Source organism: Saimiri boliviensis, chromosome 2 (assembly GCF_048565385.1).
Source record: "Saimiri boliviensis isolate mSaiBol1 chromosome 2, mSaiBol1.pri, whole genome shotgun sequence".
Taxonomy (NCBI): domain Eukaryota; kingdom Metazoa; phylum Chordata; class Mammalia; order Primates; family Cebidae; genus Saimiri; species Saimiri boliviensis.
In genome coordinates, this window is record NC_133450.1 from 132,353,916 (window position 1) to 132,378,404 (window position 24,489).

General features: G+C 57.5%; 1 protein-coding gene across 5 annotated transcripts in view; it reads left to right on the top strand.

The window, feature by feature from the left end:
* The window catches only part of MTA1 (metastasis associated 1), a 58,843-nt gene that overhangs the window by 19,585 nt on the left and 14,769 nt on the right, over nt 1-24,489 (top strand). For 4 of the 5 annotated variants that reach the window (XM_074394397.1, XM_074394396.1, XM_039462945.2 and 1 more), the window contains exons 2-7: nt 7,923-7,990; nt 12,748-12,841; nt 16,498-16,548; nt 17,161-17,287; nt 17,362-17,425; nt 20,846-20,963. In XM_074394397.1, coding sequence (XP_074250498.1) covers nt 17,178-17,287; nt 17,362-17,425; nt 20,846-20,963 — 292 coding nt within the window. In that variant the 5' untranslated portion in view covers nt 7,923-7,990; nt 12,748-12,841; nt 16,498-16,548; nt 17,161-17,177. The remainder of the gene's footprint in view (nt 1-7,922; nt 7,991-12,747; nt 12,842-16,497; nt 16,549-17,160; nt 17,288-17,361; nt 17,426-20,845; nt 20,964-24,489) is intronic. The other variant, XM_074394395.1, reaches the window with a different exon arrangement.

Genomic DNA, 24,489 nt, shown 5'->3' on the forward strand with positions numbered 1-24,489 from the left:
ATGGTATACATAGGCCACATAAAGGCAGGAATGTGTTCAAAGAAGCTGGGAAGGGCAGGTGTGGTGGCTCTCACCTGTAATCCCAGCACTTTGGGAAGCTGAGGTGGGCAGATCACGAGGTCGGGAGATTGAGACCATCCTGCCCAACTTGCTGAAACCTCATCTCTACTAAAAATAAAAAAAATATCTGGGCGTGGTGGTGTGTGCCTGTAGTCCCAGCTAACTTAGGAAGCTGAGGCAGGAGAATCGCTTGAACCCAGAAGGCGGAGGTTATAGTGAGCTAAGATCACAGCCTGGGCGACAAAGTGAGACTCCCATCTAAAAAAAAAAAAAAAAAAAAAAAAAAGGCAGCAGCAGCTGGAAAGATGTTAATTTGGTGTAACCTGAAGTGGAATCTGCTAGGATGTGTTACCAGTGATGGTGGTGAAGTGTGTATCACAGAAAAGGGCTTGGTTAGACAAATTTACAAGGCTTGTTAAAAGTATAATATTACGGCCGGGTGCGGTGGCTCACGCATGTAATCCCAGCACTTTGGGAGGCTGAGGCGGGTGGATCACGAGGTCAACAGATCGAGACCATCCTGGTCAACATGGTGAAACCCCGTCTCTACTTAAAATACAAAAAATTAGCTGGGCATGGTGGCGCATGCCTGTAATCCCAGCTACTGAGGAGGCTGAGGCAGGAGAATTGCCTGAACCCAGGAGGCGGAGGTTGCGGTGAGCCGAGATCGCACCATTGCACTCCAGCCTGGGTAACAAGCGAAACTCCATCTCAAAAAAAAAAAAAAGGCATAAGATGATGAAAGTCTATAGTTATTCATTCTGTTACTTGTTGGCAGGTAAATACTTGGTGGAAAGTGTGTGTTTGTTTGTTTGGAGACAAAGTTTTGTTCTTGTTGATTGGACTGGAGTGCAATGGTGCGATCTCTGCTCACTACAACCTCTGCCTCCTGGGTTCAAGTGATTCTTCTGCCTCAGCCTCCCAAGTAGCTGGGATTATTTTTTGTATTTTTAGTAGAGACAAGGTTTCTCCATGTTGGTCAGGCTGGTCTCGAACTCCCAACTTCAGGTGATCTGCCCGCCTTGGCCTCCCAAAATGCTGTGATTACAGGCAAAAGCCACTGTGCCCAGCCTTATTTTTTATTATTATTATTATTTTTTTGAGACAGAGTCTCGTTCTGTTGCCCAGGCTGGAGTGTAGTGGTGCAATCTTTGCTCACTGCAACCTCTACCTCCTGGGCCCAAGTGATTCTCCTGCCTCAGCCTCTCAAGTAGCTGGGACTATAGGCATGTACCACCACACCTGGCTAGTTTTTCTATTTTTAGTAGAGACAGGATTTCACCGTGTTGACCAGGCTGGTCTCGAACTCCTGACCTCAAGTGATCCACAAGCCTCAGCCTCCCAAAGTTCTGGGATTAGAGGCTTGAACCACTGTGCCTGGCCTGTGGAAAGTATTTGAATCTGTCATGCTTTATGGAGCCAGTAGTTTTCAGCAGTCAACTTTGACTATCCTTGACTATCATCAGTTCTTGAATTAAAAAAACCTTATTTTTTTTTAAAGAGATGGAGTCTTGCCGTATTGCCCAGGCTGGAGAGCAGTGGCACAGTCCTGGCCCATTGCAGCCTCGACCTCCTGGGCTCAGGCGTGAGCCCCCGCGCCCAGCCTGAAGCTGACTATCTTGACTTGCTCTCCTATGCAACAGCTTGATGGCCCAGCAGTGTTGAAGTTGTATTGCTTTTTTTTTTTTTTTTTTTTGAGACGGAGTTTCGCTCTTGTTACCCAGGCTGGAGTGCAATGGCGCGATCTTGGCTCACCGCAACCTCTGCCTCCTGGGTTCAGGCAATTCTCCTGCCTCAGCCTCCTGAGTAGCTGGGATTACAGGCACGCTCCACCATGCCCAGCTAATTTTTTGTATTTTTAGTAGAGATGGGGTTTCACCATGTTGACTAGGATGGTCTCGATCTCTTGACCTCGTGATCCACCCGCCTCGGCCTCCCAAAGTGCTGGGATTACAGGCGTGAGCCACCGCGCCCGGCCGAAGTTGTATTGCTTTTTAATTAATTAATTAATTTTTTAGACAGAGTCATGCTTGATTGCCCAGGCTAGAGTGCAGTGGCACAATCTTGGTTCAGTGCAACCTCTGTCTCCCAGGCTCAAGTGATTCTGCCTCAGCCTCTTGAGTAGCTGGGATTACAGGTGTGTGCCACCACGCCTGGCTAATTTTTGTATTTTTAGTAGAGATAGGGTTTCACCATGTTGGCCAGGCTGATCTCAAACTCCTGACCTCATGATCCACCCACCTCGGCCTCCCAAAGTGCTGGGATTACAGGCGTGAGCCACCGCATCTGGCCTGCTTTTTTAAAAAGCCAGCACCAAAATTGAAAAATTTCAGAATGAACCACTGTTGGCCACCATCCTCAGTACACCAGATGACTTTGTAAAAGAGTTTTAGTTGCATGATGTTCTTTACATTCTTTATGATTTCATCTTAAAATTACTAGGCACATTAGCCAGTATGGGCCTGAAACAAAAAATTACTAGGCACAGCCACACGTATTTGCAAATTTTATACTGTGATGAAGTCATCTTGGCAACAGCTCACGTTGTTTACATTACAAACTGCTTTGTACAGTGTTCTTAGCGTCGAGGGGTAAAATGCGAGGCAGAGTCTCCTTTGCCACAGATTTTCAGTGAGCTTGTTTTCTGGGCTAACGCTGTGATCACAGCAGTGTGTTTGGGACTTCGATGGAAGTGCAAGTGAAATGTCTATACTTCAGAATCCACTTAGCTGTGTGTTGAGGGGCTCCTACCTGACCTGCAGCTGAAAGCGACTGGCCTGTCACGTAATCACGTGCTGTGGCAGAGGGTCCCCAAGACCACCCTCGGCTGTGATTCACTAGAATTCATGGCACACAGAAGAGCATGTCTGCCAGCACTCACAGTTCATTACAGCCTCTCCGGGGGCTGGGCTCCAGAGAGACCAGGTGTGGATTTCCACACGTCCTCTCCCACAGAGGCTGGGCGGTGCTTGGCTCCAGCAGTAGTCTGTGGGGACGGGCCTGACATATTGCTGACCAGGGAAGCTCCCATGAGCCTTGGTGGCTCAGGTGTTTTTGGAGGTTGGTCATGTGGGCCTGGGGCCTGGCTGAGCGCCGTGTGGCTGCCCTCCGTCCCTCATCTCAGCCCCTGCAGAGGTCAGGCTGATGCCACAAAGTCCCATCATACGTCACTCTGTCAGGGAAGCCTGCCTGAGGTAGTGCCCGTGAGCAGATGCTCTTGGCAGGCAGGATGCCCCAAAGGCTCCGAGGTGACTTCCCAGGAGCAGGTCAGGGTCAGGCCGCTCTGGAAGGAAGAATGCGGGCAGCCTGAGCCTGCTGAGTTGGCCTTCTGGGAAATGGAAAAAAGACTGGAAAAAGTGTGAAGCATCTAGTGGAGTTCTGCAGATCCCAGCTCAGCATCAAGGCTGCCTGCTGAGAGCCACGCACCTGGGGCTGGCAGTGTGCTGGACAGGTCCTGTGAAGCGAGGACTCGCCTCACTGAGGCGACTGAGCCAGCCCCGACCGAGGCACTATTGTTGCTGCGTCTGGTGATAGAGAACGTTACATTTGAACCTGGTGAAGCAAAATGTCATCTCCCAAAATGATCCAAGTCCTCACGAGTTCGTCTGTGTCATAGAAAGCTGCAGTCAGTCATTTTAATTTCATCCGTGTAAAATGTGTGGAAATTTGTTTAGTCCCTACGTGATAACCCGTGGCGTGGCCTCGGCCTGCACAGCCTGGAGTATTTACTCTCCGGGCCGTTATGGGAAGTTCACCAACATGTATTTCATTCCATGACATCTTATCTATTGCCGTTTATTTACATCTTCTGCTGATTTTTCTCACCAGTGTTTCGTACTTTTCAGCATATAGATCTTTGCACAGATCTTTCAGTCTTTAAACATCTATAGGTAGATCTTCTGTAACATTTATTTTGTAAGAATTTCATTTTTCTTGGTGCTCTTGCGACTGGTACTTCAAGTTTGATTTCTGTTTGTTACTAGTTCTTAGAAAGAGAACTCATTTTTAAATGTTAACCCATGAGCTTGCTGAACTCTTCCTCAGCAGTTTCAATAGCTTTTTTGTAGACTCTGGGGATTTCTGTATAGAAAGTCACGTCATCTGCATATAGAAAGTTTTATTTCTTCGTATCCCATTGGTATGCCTTTCACTGATTTTTCTTCCTGTGCACTGGCTGGGACTCCTCAGTGGTCAGCAGTAGTGTGAGAGTAGGTGCCCTTCCACATCCCTGATCTAGCAGAAGCAGCCTCTCACCGCGGAGGATGATGCTAGCTGTAGGTTTTTTCGTAAATGTCTTATCAGGCTGAGGAAGTACCCTTTAGTTCCTTGTTGACTCAGAGTTTAATAGAGTATGTTTGGGATTTCAGGTTATACTCTTGCATCTGTGGAGCTAGTCATAGGCTTTTTCTCACTTATTCTGTGAATATGATGAGCTCCATTGATTTTTGAATTAAAAATTTAAGTTATTTTTAGAGACAGGGTCTCACTCTGTCACCCAGACTGGAGTACAGTGGCACCATCATGTCTCACTGCAGTCCCAAACTCCTGGTTTTAAGTGATCCTCTCACCGTAGCCCCCAAGCAGCTGGGACTACAGGCACATGCTCCCACACCTGGCTAATTAAAAAAAAAGTTTTTAGAGGTGGGGTCTTATGATGTTGCCAAAGCTGGTCTCAAACTCCTGGACTCCAGTGATCCTCCTGATCTCTTGTGTGTCTTTGGTTTTGGTATCAGGGCAATGGTGTCCTCGCTGTGAGCTGGGGAGTGTTCCCTCTTTTTCTGTTTTCTGGAAGAGTTGTGTAGAATTGGTGTTAATTTTTCCTTAAACTTAAGTTTGCTAGACTTCAGTTTGATAGACTTCATCAGTGAAGCCATCTGGGCCTAGAGTTTTTGTTGTTTTATTTCTGTCATATGAATAGGGTTACCTGTTTCTTCTTGAATGAGCTTTGGTGTTTGTGTCTTTCAAGCAATTGGTTCATTTCATTTAAGTTGTAAGTTGTCAGATTCTCTGGCATAAAGCCCTCCATAATATTTCTGATTCCCCTTCTCACATCAGGAGGATCTGTGGTGATGTCTCATCTGTCGTCCTGATGTTGGTTACGTGTGGCTTCTTTGTTTCTTTGTCAGTCTGGCTAAAGATTCCAGTTTATTGATCTTGTTAAAAACCAGCTTTTAGGCCAGGCATGGTGGCTTACACCTGTAATCCCAGGACTTTGGGAGGCCAAAATGGGCAGATCATCTGAGGTCAGGAGTTTGAGACCAGCCTGGCCAACATGGAGAAACCCCGTCTCTATTAGAAATACAAAAATTAGCTGTGTGTGATGGTGCATGCCTGTAGTCCCAGCTACTGGGGAGGCTGAGGCAGGAGAGTCACTTGAACCTGGGAGGCGGGGGTTGCAGTGAGCTGAGATCACGCCACTGGACTCCAGCCTGGGCCACAAGAGTGAGACTGTGTCTCAAAACAAAACAGAATCGCAGCTTTTGATTCCTTTGATGTTTTCCCCTCTGTTTTTGTTTCACTTTTTTTTTTTTTTTTTTTTTTCTGAGACGGAGTTTCGCTCTTGTTACCCAGGCTGGAGTGCAATGGCGCGATCTCGGCTCACCGCAACCTCCGTCTCCCAGGCTCAGGCAATTCTCCTGCCTCAGCCTCCTAAGTAGCTGGGATTACAGGCATGCGCCACCACACCCAGATAGTTTTTTGTATTTTTAGTAGAGACGGGGTTTCACCATGTTGACCAGGTTGGTCTCGATCTCTCGACCTCATGATCCACCCGCCTCGGCCTCCCAAAGTGCTGGGATTACAGGCTTGAGCCACCGCGCCCGGCCTGTTTCACATTATTTTTACTGTATTATTTCCTGCCTTCTTGGTTTATTTGTTCGTTTATTCAAGCATAATTTATTCAGTGCAATTCCTTTTACGTGTACAGTTGTGTGAATATTGGCAAGCCTGTGGTCATGTCGCCCCACAGTCGTGATATGGAACAGTCTGTTCCGCAAATCCCCTGGCCCTCCGTGGTCTCCCGTCCTCTACCCCTTGGTTTCACATGCCACATCGTGTTGGTGGCCCGGCCGCACGTGGCCCCAGTGCCCCCCTACCAAGGGCCTCCCCGGTGCTGCAGGTCCTGTGCCGCCGGGACCTTCACTCATGGCCACTGCCAAGGAGTCCTCCATCAGGTGGACGGAGGACCTCAGCTTGTCTGTCCTTCCTCACTTGAGGGGCATTTTCCCCCCAGTTTTTGGCAAGTTTGATACACTATTTTGGGTTTCATTTCTTTATCTGGTTTCTTAGAATGAAAAGTTGATTTGAGACCTTTTTAAAAAAAAGTTTGTTTGCAATGGTTACATGGGATGAAATCCACCAGTTCTGATTGTGAGATTGAGTGGATTCTGTCGTTTTCACAGCTTTGCACAGGTGTGACCACAGCCTGCATTCGGGGCCTCCTGCAGCCCTGACGCAGACCCACAGGCCTACTGCCACTTCCGCAGCCTTTTCTCAGTGAGCGCTCACTGCTGGGCGTGGCCCCCAGGCACCGTGGCTTTGTCCCCTCTGGGCTCTCCGTGCTCCTAGCCCATTGTCCTGTGGAGCTCTGTGTGGGCGCAGCCTTGTCTGATCAGCTGTGTTGCTTGGGTGGCACAGGGCGCTCAGGAGCTGCATGCATAGGTGTGGCTCTGCATATGGGTGCCCATGCAGGTGTGTCCTCACGGGTGTGTCCTCATGAGCATGTATGTGCAGGTGCGTCCTCACAGGTGCATCCCCACAGGTGCGTCCTCACGGGCACATGACTGCAGGTGTGTGCCGGCAGCAGGGGGAGATGCTCTCTAGGCCCCTCCACAGGGTCCTTGTTGTACAGGTTTGGCCTCCGTGTGGACAGATGGGCTGGACTACTTTGGTGCTGGTCTTGCTGCATTTTGCTGAATCCCAGGCCTGTGTGGGCCTCTGGGCTGATTCCAGCTGGGACGGGCCTCTTGCTGGGTCCTCCTGCAGCAGCAGTGCAGGTGGCTGGCGAGGGTGCTCATGGTTCTGGTTCTCGAGGACGCAGCCTCTGGAGGCCTGGAGCGCTGGGGCTTCTGCACCACTGGCCTGGACTTCCCTGGGCCTTCCAGGGTGAGCTTCTGGGCTCTGTTAATGCAGTGGCTCTCTGCAGAGCTGGTGAGAAGGCGGGAGGCGCTGTGGTTCTATTGCTGAGGGAAGCGTTGTATTCACCCTACAGCTGGTCCCGGGGCCCTCCCAGTGCCCATCGCTGTTCCTGAGCTCTGGCGAGGATGACCCTATAATTCCTAGAGCAACTCTGCCCCGCTTCTGAGCTTGCCTGGGCCCAGAAAGCCCCAGCTGTGTTCTCTTTGTAGTCGCTGCTGTTGGTTTTGGAGGGAAAGATAGGGGTCCCTGGGCACGTGGGCAGGGCTGGGGGCTGGTGGTGGCCATGTGGCTCTGGGAGTGTAGCATCCAGGCAGGCTGCGGCCAGTGGGAAGGTGTCCTGGGGCTCCTGGCAAGGCTGGGCAGCGCTGGAGCTGGGCTTTGCCTGGGAAGCTGCCACCTGACCCCCACGGCTTCCCCAAGAAGGGCCTGAGCCCTCGGCGGCTGGTGCCTGTGAGGATCCAGGATGGGGGCTGTGGGCTCCTGCTGGGTATGGCCCCTCCTGCCGCATCTCACTGGCCCTGAGCCAGCCTGTCAGGTGGTTTTGGTTGTGCCCACCCCTCCTTGAGGGTGTAGGGGCTTTGCTTCCTCCGTTTGTTCCTCGCCTGTGAGAGCAGAGATGGGGATGGCGCTACCCCTCCTGCGCCCCCAGTCCCTGGGCAGCAGGAGGTGAGCGCAGCTCCGGCCTTTGCTGCCACGGGTGACGCTGTCTCTGTCACTGTTTGCAGACTATGTCTACTTCGAGAATTCCTCCAGCAACCCCTACCTGATCCGGAGGATCGAGGAGCTCAATAAGGTACTGGGTAGCCCTGGTGTCACTGTCGGGGGGCGGTGGGCTTCGCCGGCTCCTGCCCTGTGGGCAGCCCCTCTTTGGGGCTGACCTCAGACCGGCCACTGCACAGGCCTTTCAGTGACTCCATCTGCTGTCACCTTGGAGAGGGTGAGTGAGGGGCCTGGTGGCCTCATACAGGACCCAGTGTGGCTTCCCTGAGCTGCCTGCCCACTCCACGCTTGGTCTGTGGACTCTGGGTCCCCTGGAGATGCCATTGTCACCCAGGGAGCCCGAGCAGAATGACATGATTCTGAAACCAACCAAAGACTGCAGGAAGCCACACTCGGTACCCCTAACCCACCGGCTCCCCATCCTCGTGGTCCCGACCCAGCTCCTGGCGGCCAGGCCTGTGGGGCTGTCAGCTCTGCCCCCACCCCTGAGTGTCTGCGTGGCTGAGGGCACCCTCCCTGGCCACTCCGGCAGCCCTTGCTCCCATCTGGTGCACGTCTGCCATCAGTCCTGGGCAGGTGCTTGCTGTTTGGTCAGGGGATGTGGCTGTGCCCATGTATGGAGCCCAGCAGCACGCAGACCCTGCCAGTGGGTGGGGGGGTGGTGACACAGGGGCCCTCAGCCCCAGCCACTCCTGCTCTCCCATGCCTTGGCACAGCCTCCATCCCATCAGCTCTGGGGACAGAGCCGCAGATGGCCATGGGGGTGCAGGACGCCTGCACACCCTGCATACCCTGGGACTCTCTCTGTCCTCTGGGTTGGCGGGTGAGTCCCTGGCCTCTCTTCTTCTCCTGGTTAGGGACTTCCTGAGGGTGTTGAGGGAGGGCAGGTTGGTGCCCACCAGTGGACACATGGTTTTGCAGAGCATGGGGTGGGGCTGGGTGCTTCACAAACCTCTCTGTGCCTGCCTGCAGTGCTCCCGAGCTCCTGAAACCCTGGAGCCAGTGGCCCGACGGCTGCCTTCTCCTAGGAGCCCTGCCCACTCCGCAGGCCTGGAGCACTAGGGCCCTTGGTGTTCCATGCTGGATGCTGCAGGCTCTCCTGTGAGAAGCTGCCTTCCTGGACCTCAGGCTTGGTGGCAGTGCTGGCGCGGGATTCTTGGGATCAGAGGGGACAGGGTGGGGAAGGTCAGCATGCCGCCTCTGACGTAGCCATGCTGGGCTCTGGGCTTCCCTGGCTGTGTTCGTGGAGGGCCGTTCCCTGCTGCATCTGCCACCACCTGGGGCCAAGGAGCATGGGGGGTGGCACCTGCTCCCCCACAGTTTCCTGGGAGGCCTGAGGGCCAGGCCTGTTTGTTGGAGGCACGGGCGACGACCTGGGTGTCCTCTGATCCCACCTCACTGCCCATCTGCAGGGCAAGGCTTCCTGGACTCTGGGTGCTGCTGGAACAGGGTGCCGCTCCTGTGGCTGAGCCTCCTGAGTGCAGGGAACAGTCACTTTATGCATCACAGCATGTGAACTGTAGGGAAACTGAGGCACAGAGGGAGGTTGAAGCATGGCTTGAGGAGGCCTGGTGTCTCTCCTGGGTCTGTGCAGTGGATGGTGGCCGGCAGGCGGCACTGCTGGCCCCACATGCCCAGCTGGCAGGCAGCCTGGGGTGGGAGGCTGCGGTGCCTGTCTGGGTGCTGGGCCGAGTGCCACCTCTGGTAGGGTTCCCTGGAGCCCCCTCTCTGGCTTGCATGCGCAGACAGCAGGTTGCAGGCGTGCACAGGCAGGGTCTGGCTTCCCACCCTTGACGATGTTCAGTTACAGACACAGCATCAGAGAGACCCAGAGGCGGCCCTTTGGTCCTGGACGCCCTCCTCCTCCTCGGGGCCAGGGCCACACGGCCGGATGCTTGCCTGTCTCTGGGCGCCGCTCCAGCCTGTGAGGGGCACCACCACGCTCTCGAGCAGTTCAGGCAGGGCAGCTGAGCCAGACCTCAACACGTGGAGAAGTCCACAGGCCTGCCACCCAGCGGCCAGTGCCCTCTAAGCCAAGGAGCTCTGGGTGGGGCTTCCAGGGTTTCGCAGCTGGTTGAGTACAGACCTCCCTTCTGTTCCCTGGCCCAAATGCCCCCTCAAATAACAGGAAAGGGGTGCCGGAGCTCTGCACCCACAGGGCAAGGAAGGTGGGAGAGGAGGCACTGCTGGCAGGTGCGGGCACTGCCTGGAAGGCACCAGCTGGACTGGGTGGCCTGAGAAGCCCCGGCCCCGGCCCAGGTCACGGGCCATGCTGAAGTGCAGTCGGCAGTTGGGGTTCCCAGCAGCTTGGCGCCTCAGGCCAGGCTCCCATCCCCACAGGCACCCTGCCTGCCAGCATGGCTGTGTGGACTGGGTCTGTTTAGGGTTCGTTCTGCTGCATAAACAGGGAAAGGCGCTGAGGCCACACGGGGACATTCTTCCTTTTCTTTCCTTGAACAACTTTGCTTCCTGAGGTTCATAACCGTCTCATTTTTTCCACTTGCCTAGTTTTTCAAGGAATCATCACCAATTCTTCCCTAAAGCGCTCAGCAGCAGAGCTCCGGAAGGGAACGGCTCCTATCAGGGCAAGTGGATGGGAGCCTGGCTTGAGGCGCCAAGCTGCTGGGAACCCGAATGCGGAAGAGCCTGGCCCTGCGGTGCGGCTGCCGGGTGGGGAGCTGCAGTCGTGTCTTTGCAGTGGCCACGGCTTGCTTTGACATTGCATGGTCTGAGTATCACTGTGATAAAATGTGGGTGTCTCCCTGCTGTGGTGGAGCACATCACTGGGACACAAGAGCCAGCAGAGCAAGAACATGGAGGCCAGAGCAGGGACAGCCTGACCACAGGAGGGTCAGGCCATGTTGGATTATGACTTAAAGGAGAGCGTGGTGGTCCCAGGGTTCATACCACCATAGTGAGCAGATACAGGTCGGAAGGGCAGAGGAGACGCATCCCAAGCACCAGAATTCCACCCTGGGGGACGCCCTGCTCCCAGGCAGGCTCCTCAGAGCCACTGAGCACTTTTCTCCCTCCATCCCTCCCTCCATTCCTTCCTTCTCTTTCAACAAGGTCTTGCTGTCTTGCTCAGGCTGGAGTGCAGTGGAACGATCTCAACTCACTGCAGCCTTGACTTCCCGGGCTCAAGTGATCCTCTCACCTCAGCCTCCCTAGTGGCTGGGACTACAGGCACACACCACTGCATCTGCTTAATTTTTTTTAAACATATTGTAGAGATGGGGTTTTACCATGTTGCCCAGGCTGGTCTCAAACTCCTGGGAGTGAACCACCCAGCCCATTTGTAACAAACAAAATTATCTATAAGAAAAGTGGCCAGGTGCCATGTCTCACGCCTGTAATCCCAGCACTTTGGAAGGCCAAGGTGGGCAGATTGCTTGAGTCCAGGAGTTCAAGATTAGCCTGAGCAATGAGGCAAAACTCCATCTCTACAAAAAATTTTAAAATTAGCTAGTTGACCGGGTGCACCAGCTCATGCCTGTAATCCCAGCCATGTGGGAAGCTGAGGCAGGTGGATCACCAGGTCCAGATATCGAGACCATCCTGGCCAACATGGTGAAACCCTGTCTCTACTAAAAATACAAAAATTAGCTAGGTGTGGTGGCACACGCCTCTAGTCTCAGCTACTCAAGAGGCTGAGGCGGGATAATTGCTTGAACCCAGGAGGCGGAAGTTGCAGTGAGCTGAGATCACGCCACTGTACTTCAGTCTGGTGACAGAGTGAAACTCCGTCTCAAAAAAAAAAAAAAAATTATAAATGGTAGTCCATTAAACATTTGCACAGTGTTTAGAATTATAGCATGATCCTTGCAATATTATAGATGTTATAGAAACTCGTTCCGTGGTGGCATTTTACAGTAGTCTTCACTTGGAGACATTTGCCAGCCAGCCCAGGTGGGAGTGCCCCTAGGAGCTGTGGTAGACGCACAGGCCGTGGCTGCTCTGGGAGGGCGATGGGAGGGCTGGCCCCATGCCCGGGCGAGGCCAAGCAGCATTTGGCTGAGTTGTGGTCAGAGCTGTTCTGAGGACGCTCCTAGGTCAGCGGGGCCTGGGGGCACTGGAGGTCCATGCTTTATTCCCCACTGGGGCCTAGGGGGACTGAAGGTCCATGCTTCGTTGCCTTCTGGGGCCTAGGGGGACTGGAGGTTCATGCCTCGTCCCCCTCTGGGGTCTGGGGGCACTGGAGGTCCATGCTTCGTTGCCTTCTGGGGCCTAGGGGGACTGGAGGTCCATTCCTTGTCCCCCTCTGGGGCCTGGGGGCACTGGAGGTCCATGCTTCGTTGCCTTCTGGGGCCTGGGGGCACTGGAGGTCCATGCTTTATTCTGTGCTGGGGCCTAGGGGGACTGGAGGTCTATGCCTCGTCCCCTGCTGTGGCCTGGAGGTGCTGGAGGTCCATGCTGTATTCCCCGCTGGGGCCCTGCCGGCTGCACAGCTCCGTGCTCACCTGAGAGGGGCTGGGATAGGTGGGTGTAGGCTCCCAGGAGCCAACTGTGGTCCTGCCCAGCGAGGTGGGGCCATTTCCTCGCTGGGACCCTGGTGTTCTCAGGTGGTACACGAGGGTCTGGACAGGAGGGAGGCTGGAGACATGGGTGGAGGTTGGGTGCACATACCTGCCTTCTCCCCGGGAGAGACGCCACGGGTACCCAGAGCTGCAGGATTTGCTCCCTCTGTGAAGTGCCCTCCTGGGGTCCAGAGGGGCAGTGTGGTTACAGATGCCGGCCCAGGATGGCAGGGGCCGGCCTTGGAGCACGACTGGGAGCTGTACAGCCCTGGTTTGGTCGCGTTCCTCAGACACCCCTGCCTTGCTGTTACAGACGGCCAATGGGAACGTGGAGGCCAAGGTGGTGTGCTTCTACCGGAGGCGGGACATCTCCAGCACGCTCATCGCCCTGGCCGACAAGCACGCAAGTGAGTCCGGCCTCCCTGGGGTGCCCGCCTGGTGGGAGGGTCAGCGGGGAGAGCTGGCAAGGTCCTTCGTCCCCGGGGTCCTGGCCTCACGGGGCCACCCTCTGCCCGGCTCTCTGGCCTCTCCTTTTCTCCCCCCTACGGTGGGTGGGGGTGTCCTGGCTCTGTTTCCTTGGGGGCTGGAGCCGCCTGATTCTCACTGGCATCCTCTGTGAGCTTGGCATGGGTTGTGGCTTGGTGTGGGCATCATTGATTGTGGCTTCTTTTTTTCTTTTATGACGACCTGGAGACTTTCAGGCTGGTGGGACCCTGCTGCCTGCACCTGCCCAGGTGCCTCTCCTTTTAGTTGAGCTTGGCTTCTGTTGGCATTCTGTGTAGCATTTTCAGAAAATCATGTATTCTCTACAGTTCAAACCCAAGTTCAGTAAACTGGCTGGGAGGGGCTGCTGTGGCCAGCACAGCCCACGGGAGGAAGCCGCCATGGGAATGCCCTCAGCCTTCAGGGGTCAGCTTCTCCCCTAGGAATAGGCGCCCACAGGTGGTGGGGTCTCCTGTGCCGGGGAACGCCGACTTCAGAGCCAGGAGCCAGGAGGCCCCCCACACCCTCCACTCGCTCCTGACACAGGGCCTGTCGGACTGGGCCCACCTGCACCAGACACAGTGGGTGTGTTTTCTGGAGGGGTGCCTCACTGAGGGTCCCGCAGCTGTGGGTGGGGCAGGCGTGAGGGGTGTTCCTGGCTTCTGCTCTGACGCATCAGCGGGGTGGGATCTGAGCCAGGCTGAGGCTATGGGCCACAGGGTGACATGTCCCAGTAGGTGTGGCATGTGACTGCCTGGGCACCCATGTTGCTGGGGTGGGCCAAGGTCCCACCTGTAGCCTCCCACGACCCTTAACAGGGTGTGGTCCGGGGACCATGGAGTGGCGGTGGGTCGGGTGGGAGGCCCCTGGCATCTTCTGCCCCCTCCCAGTGCTGTGGGTGAGAGGCAGGAGGCCAGTCCAGGTGACCTCCTCCTGCCTTGGAAGGGGCTTCGGGAAAGGCAGACGGTCCAGGCCCCAGTGCCTTGTTCCTGAGCCTTTGCTGGGATTTGGCCAGGCAGGCGCTTATGGAAGGAAGGTGCCCCTGGTATGTCCCCACTGCCTTGCCCACCAGACAGCTGGGACCTTTCCTCAGCACCTAGAGGATGCGGATGTGGGCTGCCCTGGGCCAGTGCAGCTGGGCTGGGTTGCAGGGCATGTGGCTGGCCCAAAGGGAGTTGCCACTTGACCACGGGCTTTCTCTGGCTTCGTGAGGAACTGGAACCTGCTGGGTCTCTGCTCAGAGTGGGGAGCATTCCAAGTGAGGTGACCCTTGACCTCTGACCTCAAAGCTTGTATATTCCACCCCTGCACTCAGTGGCCTCCTGGCACCACGGAAGAGAGCTGGTGTGTTGCTGGGGTGTTGCAGGTCCCCAAGCTGCACACTCTGGAGGGTGTCCGGAGCGGCTGCTGGCTCTGCAGGTGTTGGGCACCAGCGGGCACAGCCATTGGCTCTGCGTGTCGGGGGCTGGCCTTTCGGCGCTATAGGGAGTGGGCCAGCTCACTGGAGAAGCAGGCTGCGCAGCCACAATGTGGCCCTGCCTGTCTGTGTGGCCTGGGGAGTCAGGCGCCACCGCTGAGTTGGGCATGTTTGTGGCTGGCCCAGAGCGGATCCACGCCCTGTCCTCTGGCACCTGGGGCACAGTGTCCCTGCTCCAGAGAGCCTGCATCGGTGGCTTTGAGGGTACTGGGGCCCCCTGGGCTGAGGTTCTGCTCTCAGATGCCCCAGAGGACAGCCTTTTGCTGGGAGGGCCCCAGAAGGGGACTCTAGACATAAAGTGATTGGGAGGAGTCACAGGCAGGCTTTCTAGAAGGGCCTTGCTGGGGCTGTGGGACTGGGCAGAGGGCAGTGTCCCAGCCTGAGCACCGGCCCCCTGAGGAGCCCAGCGCAGTCCCTTCAGTCGGGGCTTCCTGGAAAGCTGCGTGGGCGACCCCTTCGAACAGAGAGCCCAGCGCAGGGAGCGGCAACACTCCTGTTAGGGGTGACAGGTCTGCGCTGGTCCAGGGGTTTGGAGCACAGACACTCAGAGTAGCGGCTGGGCGTCGAGATGACTCTGCAGGGCCCACACCCCCCAGGCCGTGTCCACCTGTGTGTTTCTCCTGCTCCTCCATGAGCTGTAGCCGGGGTGAGGCCCCTGGCTGCCCCCAGGGACAGGTGTGAGGACACTCTGGGAGGCCTCTGGCTTTCCCACGTTGCTGCCTGCACCCAGTCCCTGCTGGGCCGCCCCCCCTGCCACAGCGCAGGCCTCAGGCTGGAGGGTAGACACCTGCCAGGCTGCACTGCAGCCCCTGCGGCAGAGAAGCCCCCACCTTGGCAGAGCCTGTGAGCCTGAGGCCTTTCTCAAGGCTGAATGACAGGCAGAGGGGAATGTCCCTCCTCGTAGTCTCCCAGAGTGGGGCGTAGGGGCCCAGGAGACTCCAGCCAAGAGTGGGTGTGAGGGCAGAGCCCGATCTAGCCCTGAGCCTGGGGCTGCTGTGCCCCAGGCCTCATGCTCTGGTGTATCCGGGGTCCAGGGGAGGGCTTAGTGTGGGATTTAGGGCGCACTAGCCAGCCCCACCTCCTGCCTGGCTGTTTTTGCCTGTTGGGGGTCTCCTGGGAGCTATAGGTCCACCTTACTGCAGCTCTGGCCAGCCCTGAGGCAGGAACCACAGCTGTGACAGGCTGCACCCCGGAGCCCTGTTCTGCTGATGGGGGTGCTGGTGAGGTGGGGGTCTTAGAGCCGCTGTGGGTATCTGTCTAGACTGGGCCAGTGCTCCATTGAGGCCTGGCATAGGGCAGGTGTGACCCAAAGCCAGCCTCTGGCCCTAGTGATGTCTGAGTTCAGGGTGCAGTTTGCTCGTGGGTCCCCAGGAGTGAGCGTGAATGAGGTGTGTTGGCCTGGGACTGGGGCTGTCCTGGTCAGCCTTGCCCTGTTGTATGGACTGGGAGGAGGTGAGGCTTAGCAGGGCAGACACCCTGGGCTCCTGAGGCCTAGGTAGGGCTGACCCAAAACAGGCCCAGCATGGCCGCTCCCAGCCTTAAGTCTCAGCTGCGGGTGCCTGGGGGCGCCCAGAGGAGCCAGGACTTCCCACGGGTACCACCAGGGGGCAGCAGAGAGTGAGCATTCCGGCTGGCTGTGGTCCGGTCTGGCCGGCAGGGTGCTGGGTGTGGGAGGGGACAGCCGGGAGCACCCCTGCACGCTCCCATTTTTCCTGTTATAAGAACCCTACCTGGGTTCCTAGCACAGGGCAGGAATCCCCATGCAGCTGGCCCACACCTGGCCCCAGCCTTGCCTGGACAGTCTGTTCTGGGAAGCCCCGCTGGCGTGGTGGCAGGGGTGGTCGCTGGGCAGGGCCCTCTGCTGCCAGGCTTGCCCAGGTTCTGCTCAAAGAGGCTTGGGCATCAGTGGGTGGGCGGCCGAAGTAGGGGGCGTTTAGGCCCAGGTCATCTTCCACCGGGTGGTCTTCAGGCCCCACTGGGAGGCCTGTGGCCCCCGCTCTGCCCTGTCCCCTGGCGGCACAGCCCTCGGTCCGGGCCCTGGGCAGGGAGCAGCCACGGTGCTGCGCTGACCCTGCTGCCGGGTGCTGTCTGTCTGTTATATAGCCCTGTCAGTCTGCTATAAGGCCGGACCGGGGGCGGACAACGGCGAGGAAGGTAAGAGCCGGCCTCCGCGAGGAGGGTGTCCTCCTGTCTGTGTCCCTGGGCTGGGGGCGGCAGTGCTGCTGAGGGACAGAGTTTGGATGGGCCGCCTGCATGCCTGCCCCCGCGCCCAGCCGGCCCTCCCTCTGTCTGGCCCACGGCCCAGCCTTGGTGCGGCCCCGGCCGAGGGTGTCCTGCTGGTGCGGGAGGTCTGTGGTGGGCTGTGTGGGGCTGTCTGGCACAAGACAGGGATGGATGGAGGGTGCTGCCCCTCGCCCTCCTGGCCTGGGCACTTGGCAGCGCCGGCTACCCGCTCCTCTTGCTCTCGCTCTCGCCGGCTGCTTATGGGGCTGGCCCGGACCTGGCTGTCCCTCCTCCTCCCGTCTTCATGCCCTGGGGAACCTGGGCCTTCAGGATGCCTGGACTCAAAGGGCACGTGGGCACCAGAGTGTCTGCAGGGGCACCTGCCAAGGAGCCACTGGGCCGCCATGGGGTGGGGACAGCAGGACAGTGTCTGGCAGGAGGAGGCGCCTGCTGGGACTGGGCCTCCAAGTGTTGGCGCTGGTGGTTGGGCCTTGGTCTGGCGGCGTGTCTGCCATGGTGCTGACGGGGCTTCTTGTCCTTTAGGGGAAATAGAAGAGGAAATGGAGAATCCGGAAATGATGGACCTGCCAGAGAAACTGAAGCACCAGCTTCGGCACCGGGAGCTGTTCCTCTCCAGGCAGCTGGAGTCCCTGCCCGCCACGCACATCAGGTAGCCCCCGGCAGCTCCCGCCCCGGCCCCTCGGGCTTCCCTCGCCCTCCAGCCTGCCCGTCCTTCTCTTCCAGGGGCAAGTGCAGCGTCACCCTGCTCAACGAGACCGAATCGCTGAAGTCCTACCTGGAGCGGGAGGTGAGGCCCAGCCCAGCCTGGTCTGCTCAGCAGCCCCGGACCCTGTTTCCTCTGCCTGTGTCCTCTGCTGGCCTGGGCAACAGGGACACATTTCCCTCCTGGCTCTATGCCCAGGCTGTTCTGGGGGGAAGCAGGGATTGTGTCCTGACTGTCACTTCCAGGTGTATTAACGTGCAGCTGCCCCTACCCTCTACGTCCAGAGTCCTGGGCCAGGAGCATGGGGCTCTCCCCTCTTTCCCCTGCCTCCCGGGTAACTGATGAGGGGAGGTCCCCCTGGGGAGGGTGTGGAGGGGGCAGGGGCCACCCAGGTCTTCGCAGGAGCCTTGGCTGGTCTCCGTGGGTAGTGGGCAGAGTCCTCCTAGGCCACTTCCATCGCCGGCCTGAGGTGCCCCTGGGGCTGCAGGCATGGCCTGGGCACTGCTGGCCTCTGGGGCAGGCCGTTCTTATCTGGGGGTCATCTGTGATTATGCAGTTACCCACCTCATGGCATCCCCGAAGTCGTGGCAGCTAAACATCGTCTCCAGGCAATGCCACACATCCCTGGGGAGCAGTGTTGCCTGGCGGCGCTCGGGGGCACCAGGGCTGCTGTGAGAAGCAGCTAACGGGAGGGCTGGGTTTTCCGAGACCACGTGGGGGGAAGCGTCTAGAGCCTGTCAGTTTCCCGGAGCTCCTGTCACAGTTGCAGGAGACACCTGGCAAGGGGTGGGTGCATCTGCAGGCCTGGGACTCGGCCTCCTGTGGACTCTGCTGCCATCTGGCCAGAGCCTTGTGGCCCGAACACCCTCAGCGTGTCCAGGCAGCTCAGACGCGGGTTGCCGGATGATGCCTCCACCCTGCCCATTCTAGGGGGGCTCGTCTCTCTGCTGTGGCCATCGGTGCTCTGCAACGGGGTCTGAAGGATCCAGATGGCCACAGTGTGGCCCAAGCTCGGCCCCAAACTACCCGTGTGGCCCCGGTCCCCATTCCCACCGCACAGCCTGGAAGCAGGCACGAAGGGCAACAGTGGCTCAGCTGGAGCTGTGGTCGTGCCCCAGGCCCTAGCACAGGATCATGAGCAGGCAGGGCCCGGCTGGGGGTCCTGACATGTGCCTGGAGCATAGGCTGGCCCAAACCCTCTCAGGCTGCTGGACCAGCTTCCCTGGAGGCTGAGCCGCAACCAGGAAGCCACCTGCTGGGCGGGAGGGAGGCTGTGGAGTCGCCGTGAATGTTTCCACTGTGGAATGTTTCCACTGGTGACAAAGCCACACAGAGAGAGTGAGACTGCAGAAATGTATCTGGACACGGAAAATGTTTGTTCGCAAAAAAAGGCCCCTGACGGAGCGGCAGGTGCGGTGACAAACCTGTCTGCACTGTGTCTGCCCTAGAAAAGGCCTGGTCGACTCCCGCCCTGGGACAAAACAGGCTCCGCATTCAGCTGCCGGGCACCCCAAAACCTCCTGCTGCTCCATGCCGCCTTTTTATCTTTTTTGAGACAGAGTTTCACTCTTGTTGCCCAGGCTGAAGTGCAATGGTGCGATCTTGGCCCACTCCAACCTCTGGTCCTCAAGTTCAGGTGATTCTCCTGCCTCAGCCTCCCTAGTAGTGGGGATTACAGGCGTGTGCCACTGTGCCTGGCTAATTTTTTGTATTTTTAGTAGAAATGGGGTTTTATCATGTTAGCTAGGCTGGTCTTGAACTCCTGATCTCAGGTCATCTGCCCGCCTTGGCCTCCCAAAGTGCTGGGATTATAGGTGGGAACCATTGCGTCTGGCCACTTCCTCCCTTTTTCTTACCGGGGGTTTCTGAGCAGCTCCAAGGTGGGAATTTAATGTAACAGGCCCCGGGGGGTGCCACTGGCCCTTGCATGATCGTGCCCCTGCCTCGCCCCAGATAACCCTCCTGACTGATGAAGTCCTGATAAACACAGGCCCACGTTACAGCCACACGGGAGTGCGGAAACAGCAGTTGCAGACACACGCAGGCCTCGCCAGCAGGGCGGTCCAGCACCAAACAGAAACCACGTGTGTTTATTAATGTAAAGAAATAGGCTGGGCACTGTGTAATTACTCATCCCTGTAATCCCAGTACTTTGGGAGGCCAAGGCTGGGGAATCACTTGAACTCTGGAGTTGAAGAACAAACAGCCTGGGCAACATAGCGAGACCTCACCTCTACAAAAGTGAAAAAAAAAAATCGTCAGCATGGTGGCGTGCACTCACTGTTGTCCCAGCTGCTCAGGAGGCTGAGCTGAGAGGATCCCTTGAGTCAGGAGGTGGAGGCCACAGTGAGTCATGATGGTACCACTGCACCCCCGCCTGGGTGACAGAGCAAGATGCTCACTCAGAAAAACAAAAAAGATCCAGGCAGGGTGGGAGCTGAGGCTGAGCCTGGCAGCTGGCCTCTGGAGAGCCGTGTCCATTCAAGAGGATGAAGGCCGAGCAGCGTGGCTCCTGGTCACATGTGGAGCAGGTGTCACCCTGGACTTTAAAGGTGGCTCTTGAAAGAAAAGACTCAGAGTAGCTTTCAGAATAGGAAAGGGGGAAAGCAGGTAAGGGCTGGAGAAGACGACCTAGAAACGGGAGGGGGAGTGGGCGCCAGGTACATGCCGAGGCCAAGTGCTCGGGATGGGGCTCCAGGGCCAGAGCTGGACAGGCCTGCTTTAAAAATCATCAGACCCGCCCAGTGCAGTACACGCAGCGCCAGACAGCAGAAGGCCGGCAAAGGCTACGTCCTGCAGATTCCATCCCAGAGGGAGCCCTGGGGCCCTGGTGTCAGGTGACCTGAGATCGAGCGCTGGCGGGAAGGGCTGCGCCTGCCGCATGGGTGGTGGCCAGTGGTGCTGGGTCCGGATGGCCTCGTAGCTGGGTCTGGATTTATCCCTAGCTCTCCAGTGGTTTCCACTCCTCAAAGGTCGTGCCCAGAGCTCCTGATTTTCGTTGCTCTTAAGCACCTTAGATCAGTTGGAGTTTCACGCTGCTGCTGCTGATAGGAATGGTTTTGTAGCTGGGTGTGGAGCACACCTGTAGTGCCAACTACTTGGGAGGCTGAGGTGGGAGGATCACTTGTACCCAGGAGGCAGAGGCTGCACTCCAGCCTGGGCAACAGAGCGAGACCTTGTCTCCGAAAGGAAAGTCAGTCATGGTTTTTGTGCCGCAGTCCTGTTCCATCTGTCCTGGTAAGGGTTCGTGGAGCCCAGCCCCACCCCTGCAGCTGCTCAGAGGCCGCCACCCCTGCTGGCCCTCAGTATGTCTCCCCCATGCAGGGTCACAGGGCAAGTGCATCCCTCCGGCGACCCTTGTGGCCCCACTGTAGGCTCCTCCCGGGCATGTTGAGAGCTGTGGGGGCTCCTGTGCCCGTGTCACCCTGCAGGAGCTCTGGGCAACACTTTTCCCAGCGGCCCCGGCCTCGCTGATGCCTCTCTGTCTCCTGTGTTGTTTTCCAGGATTTCTTCTTCTATTCTCTAGTCTATGACCCACAGCAGAAGACCCTGCTGGCGGATAAAGGAGAGATTCGAGTAGGAAACCGGTACCAGGCGGACATCACCGACTTGTTAAAAGAAGGTAGGGGTGGGCCGCCCTGGGTACGTGCCTTCCTTCCTGTCCTGCACCGCCAGGTGATACTGGGTGAGAGGTGCTGGGACACAGCCGCCATGGCAGGGACTCGTGTGTGCCTGGAGGTGACAGGTGCAGGCCTGGAGGCCTGGGCTCTGTCTACGCGGGTGGTATGTGTGGGCTGGTGTCCTGGAGCCTTCCCCACCCACTCCTGGTGGTGCTGGGGTTCTGGGAGAGCCCCAAGCAGCATGCGGGCTCAGCTGTCCCTGCACCAGGAGACCCGGTTTCCTTTCTTTTGGCAGTTCTTTTTTCTTTTTTTTTCAGATGGAGTCTTGCTCTGTCACCCGGGCAGGAGTGTAGTGGCACAATCTCTGCTCACTGTAACCTCCACTTCCTGGGTTCAAGTGATTCTCCTGCCTCAGCCTCCTGAGTAGCTGGGATTATGTGTGCCCACCAGCACGCCCAGATAATTTTTGTATTTTTAGTAGAGACAGGGTTTCACCATGTTGGCCAGGTTGATCTCGAACCCCTGACCTCAGGTGATCCACCCGCCTCAGCCTTCCAAAGTGCTGGGATTACAGGTGTGAGCCACTGTGCCCGGCCTTGGCAGTTAGTTTTCATTACTTTTTTTTTTGACGAGGTCTGGCTGTGTTACCCAGGCTGGAGTGCAGTGGTGCGATCTCAGCTCACTGCAGGCGTGGATGATGCTCCCACCTCAGCCTCTCTTACAGCTGGGACTGCAGGCACATACCACCACACCCTGCTATTTTTTTTTTTTTTTGTATTTTTAGTAGAAACAGGGTTTTGCAGTGTTACCCAGCTTCATCTAAAACCCCTGACCTCAAATTATCTGCTTGCCTCAGCCTCCCAAAGTACTGGGATGACAGGCGTGAGCCATTGCACCCGCCTCATTACTTTCTTAAAGTTTTTTTGTCTCCAGAAATTTTCTTCTAGATGAATCTACCTGCGTTTTGTGTCTTACCTGTGGGTGCCCCGCCCTTGATGCCTGTGGTGGCTGTGGAGCTCCCGTCACCCCTGATGCAGGTGGCTTCCATCTGCCGGGTGCTTCGGCAGCCCTGGGGGGAAGTCCTGGGGCTCCCTGTGTACCCTTCTCTACCCTGTCCCTCATCTCCCTGCTGGGCAGGGCTGCGAGGCTGCCCTCTAGACCCAGGCTCTGCCCCCGAGGGTCAGCAGGGACTTGCAGCTTTGCTTCTTGCCGTCATGATCACGGGGTTTTCCTTTTTCGGTTTGTTTTGAGAGCGGGTCTTGCTGTGTTGCCCAGGCTGGACGTGAAGTCCTGGGCTCCAGCGATCCTCAAGCCTCAGCCTCCTGGGTAGCCGGGGCTGTTTCATGTTTTTGTTGGTCGTACGTGAGGTGCTGGTGCGCCTCACAGTTGCTGGGATGCCGCCTTCTTCAGGCACCTGTGGGTCCCAGCACTGGACTCACGGGGCTGCTGCATTGCCAGCGTTTCTACTCTGGGAGGTTCTGGGCCTGGGGAAAGACCCCCACCTCTCTCCGGGCACACAGGGCACATCGACGCCTGGGTCTAGATTTGGGCCCTCAGGCCAGAATTGGGGGGCTGTGATCGCCCAGCAGCTGCCTCTGGTGCCACAGCAGTTCAGTGGACCCCTCTGTCCTAAAGACAGTGTCTGGGAGGGCCAGCTGTCCCACCTCATCCCCCAGCCAGCCCCACGTGGCTGAGCCTGTGGTGTGAAAAATCATGCTCCGTGTTTAACCACCGGAGTCGGGCTGGCAGCCCAGCACGTGGCTGGCATGCGGGGTTACTGCTCCCTCACAGCCTCTCTGTGTCCTGTTGCCATAGCGTGCTCACGTCTGCTCTGCTCAGGTGTCGACCTGGGGTCCTGGCTTCTCTCTCTTCCATCTTTCTGGAATGTTCTTATGATGAGCCTTGGACTCTGGAGCCCTTGCCAGCCACGTGACTGTGGAGGGTCTCTGTCTTCCTTATGGACAGTGTCCATCAGTAGGGTCAGGGAGTAACCGGCCTGGGTAAGCCCTGGGTCTCCGGGACTTGTGGCAGGTGTCCGAAGGGGACTTTCAGCCTCAGATGTGGGGACCTCAGGCCTGCACGCTCTCTGTTCCTTCTTGGACTCAGGGGGACAGGTGTTGGGCCAGAGGCTGGCAGGGTGCTGGTGGGGACCTGGCCTCCAGGCGTCCTCCCTCCGTCTCCTCATGTCCCATTTGGCCCCACTTTTCCTTGGTATCATGGTCTAGCACCTTCTGCCACCCCATCTCTCCTGTGAGCTTTCTTTTTTTGAGAGGAGTATGGCTCTGTCGCCCAGGCTGGAGTGTGGTGGCACCACCTCAGCTCACTGCAACCTCCGCCTCCTGCTTCAAGTGATTATCCTGTGTTCAGGCGATTCTCCTGCTTCAGCCTCCCGAGTAGCTGGGACTACAGGTGCATGCCACCATACCTGGCTAATTTTTTGCATTTTTAGTAGAGACAGGGTTTCACCATGTTGGCCAGGCTGGTCTCGATCTCCTGACCTCATGATTCGCCCGCCTTGGCCTCCCAAAGTGCTGGGGTTATAGGCATGAGCCACTGCGCCTAGCCTGAGCTCACTTTCTTCGTGTTTCCTGGCTTCTTTTCGTGGACGTAACTTCTCACCTCTCTGAGGCTGTTACAGTTTTGCTAAGCACCCAGCCCGGCCTGCCACAGGCTTTATTTCATTTGACGGCCACCTGGTTCCTTGTTGGTGTGTTTTGTTCTGCATCTCTCCTTGGGTCTGCTTTCCAGGCTGGGTCCCTCTATAGGGTGGGTCTGAGCCTGCGGAGGCTGCTGTGCTGTGCTGGGCCTGGGCCGTGGCCTTCAGGGTGCCTTACTGTTATTTCTGGGTCTCTCAGCCCGGGGCTGTCCTGTCCTTCTGACCTAGCCAAGGGTGAAGGCCTGGCAGCCACGCCCCAGTGGAAAGGCAGCATCCATGGCTGGGAGACAGGTGAGAGCGCAGATCACTTGAGGGCCGGAGAGTGAGGAGCCGCCTCAGGTCAGAGGCCTCACCTGGCGCCTCCATGCCTCCAGTCCCAGCCTGGCCTTCAGCCTGGCGGGAGAATGGGCTGTGAGGCGCCCCCATCCTCCCATGCACACTGGGCTGAGATCCAGCCTGGAGAGACCTGGTGGAGCTCTGCAGGGGCTGGAGCGATGGGGCTGAGGATCCCCCAGCCTGAGCCAGCCACAGAGCTGGCCTCCCCACCCACACTGCCTTCCCCGCTGCCCTGCTGTTCCTTGGCTTGTGGGCCACTGGTACAAGGGGCAGAGCTCTCAACAGCTGCTGAAGGGCCGGGCCGGGGCTTTCAGAGCCCTCCATACCTCCTGGAGGCTGTGTCCCTCTTGAGCGTTAGAAAATTGCACACTCATTGTGCACCTTCCTTTAGTGAGTGAAATGTCAAAGGGAGTGTGACTGTCATCAGCGGTGAGGACAGGCCGAGCCCCATGGCCTGCGGGCTCACTCCAAGGCTCAGCTGCTTGGCAGTTGGGGAGCTGGGCCCCGGCTTCCCCAGGGTACCCCTGAGCCAGGAT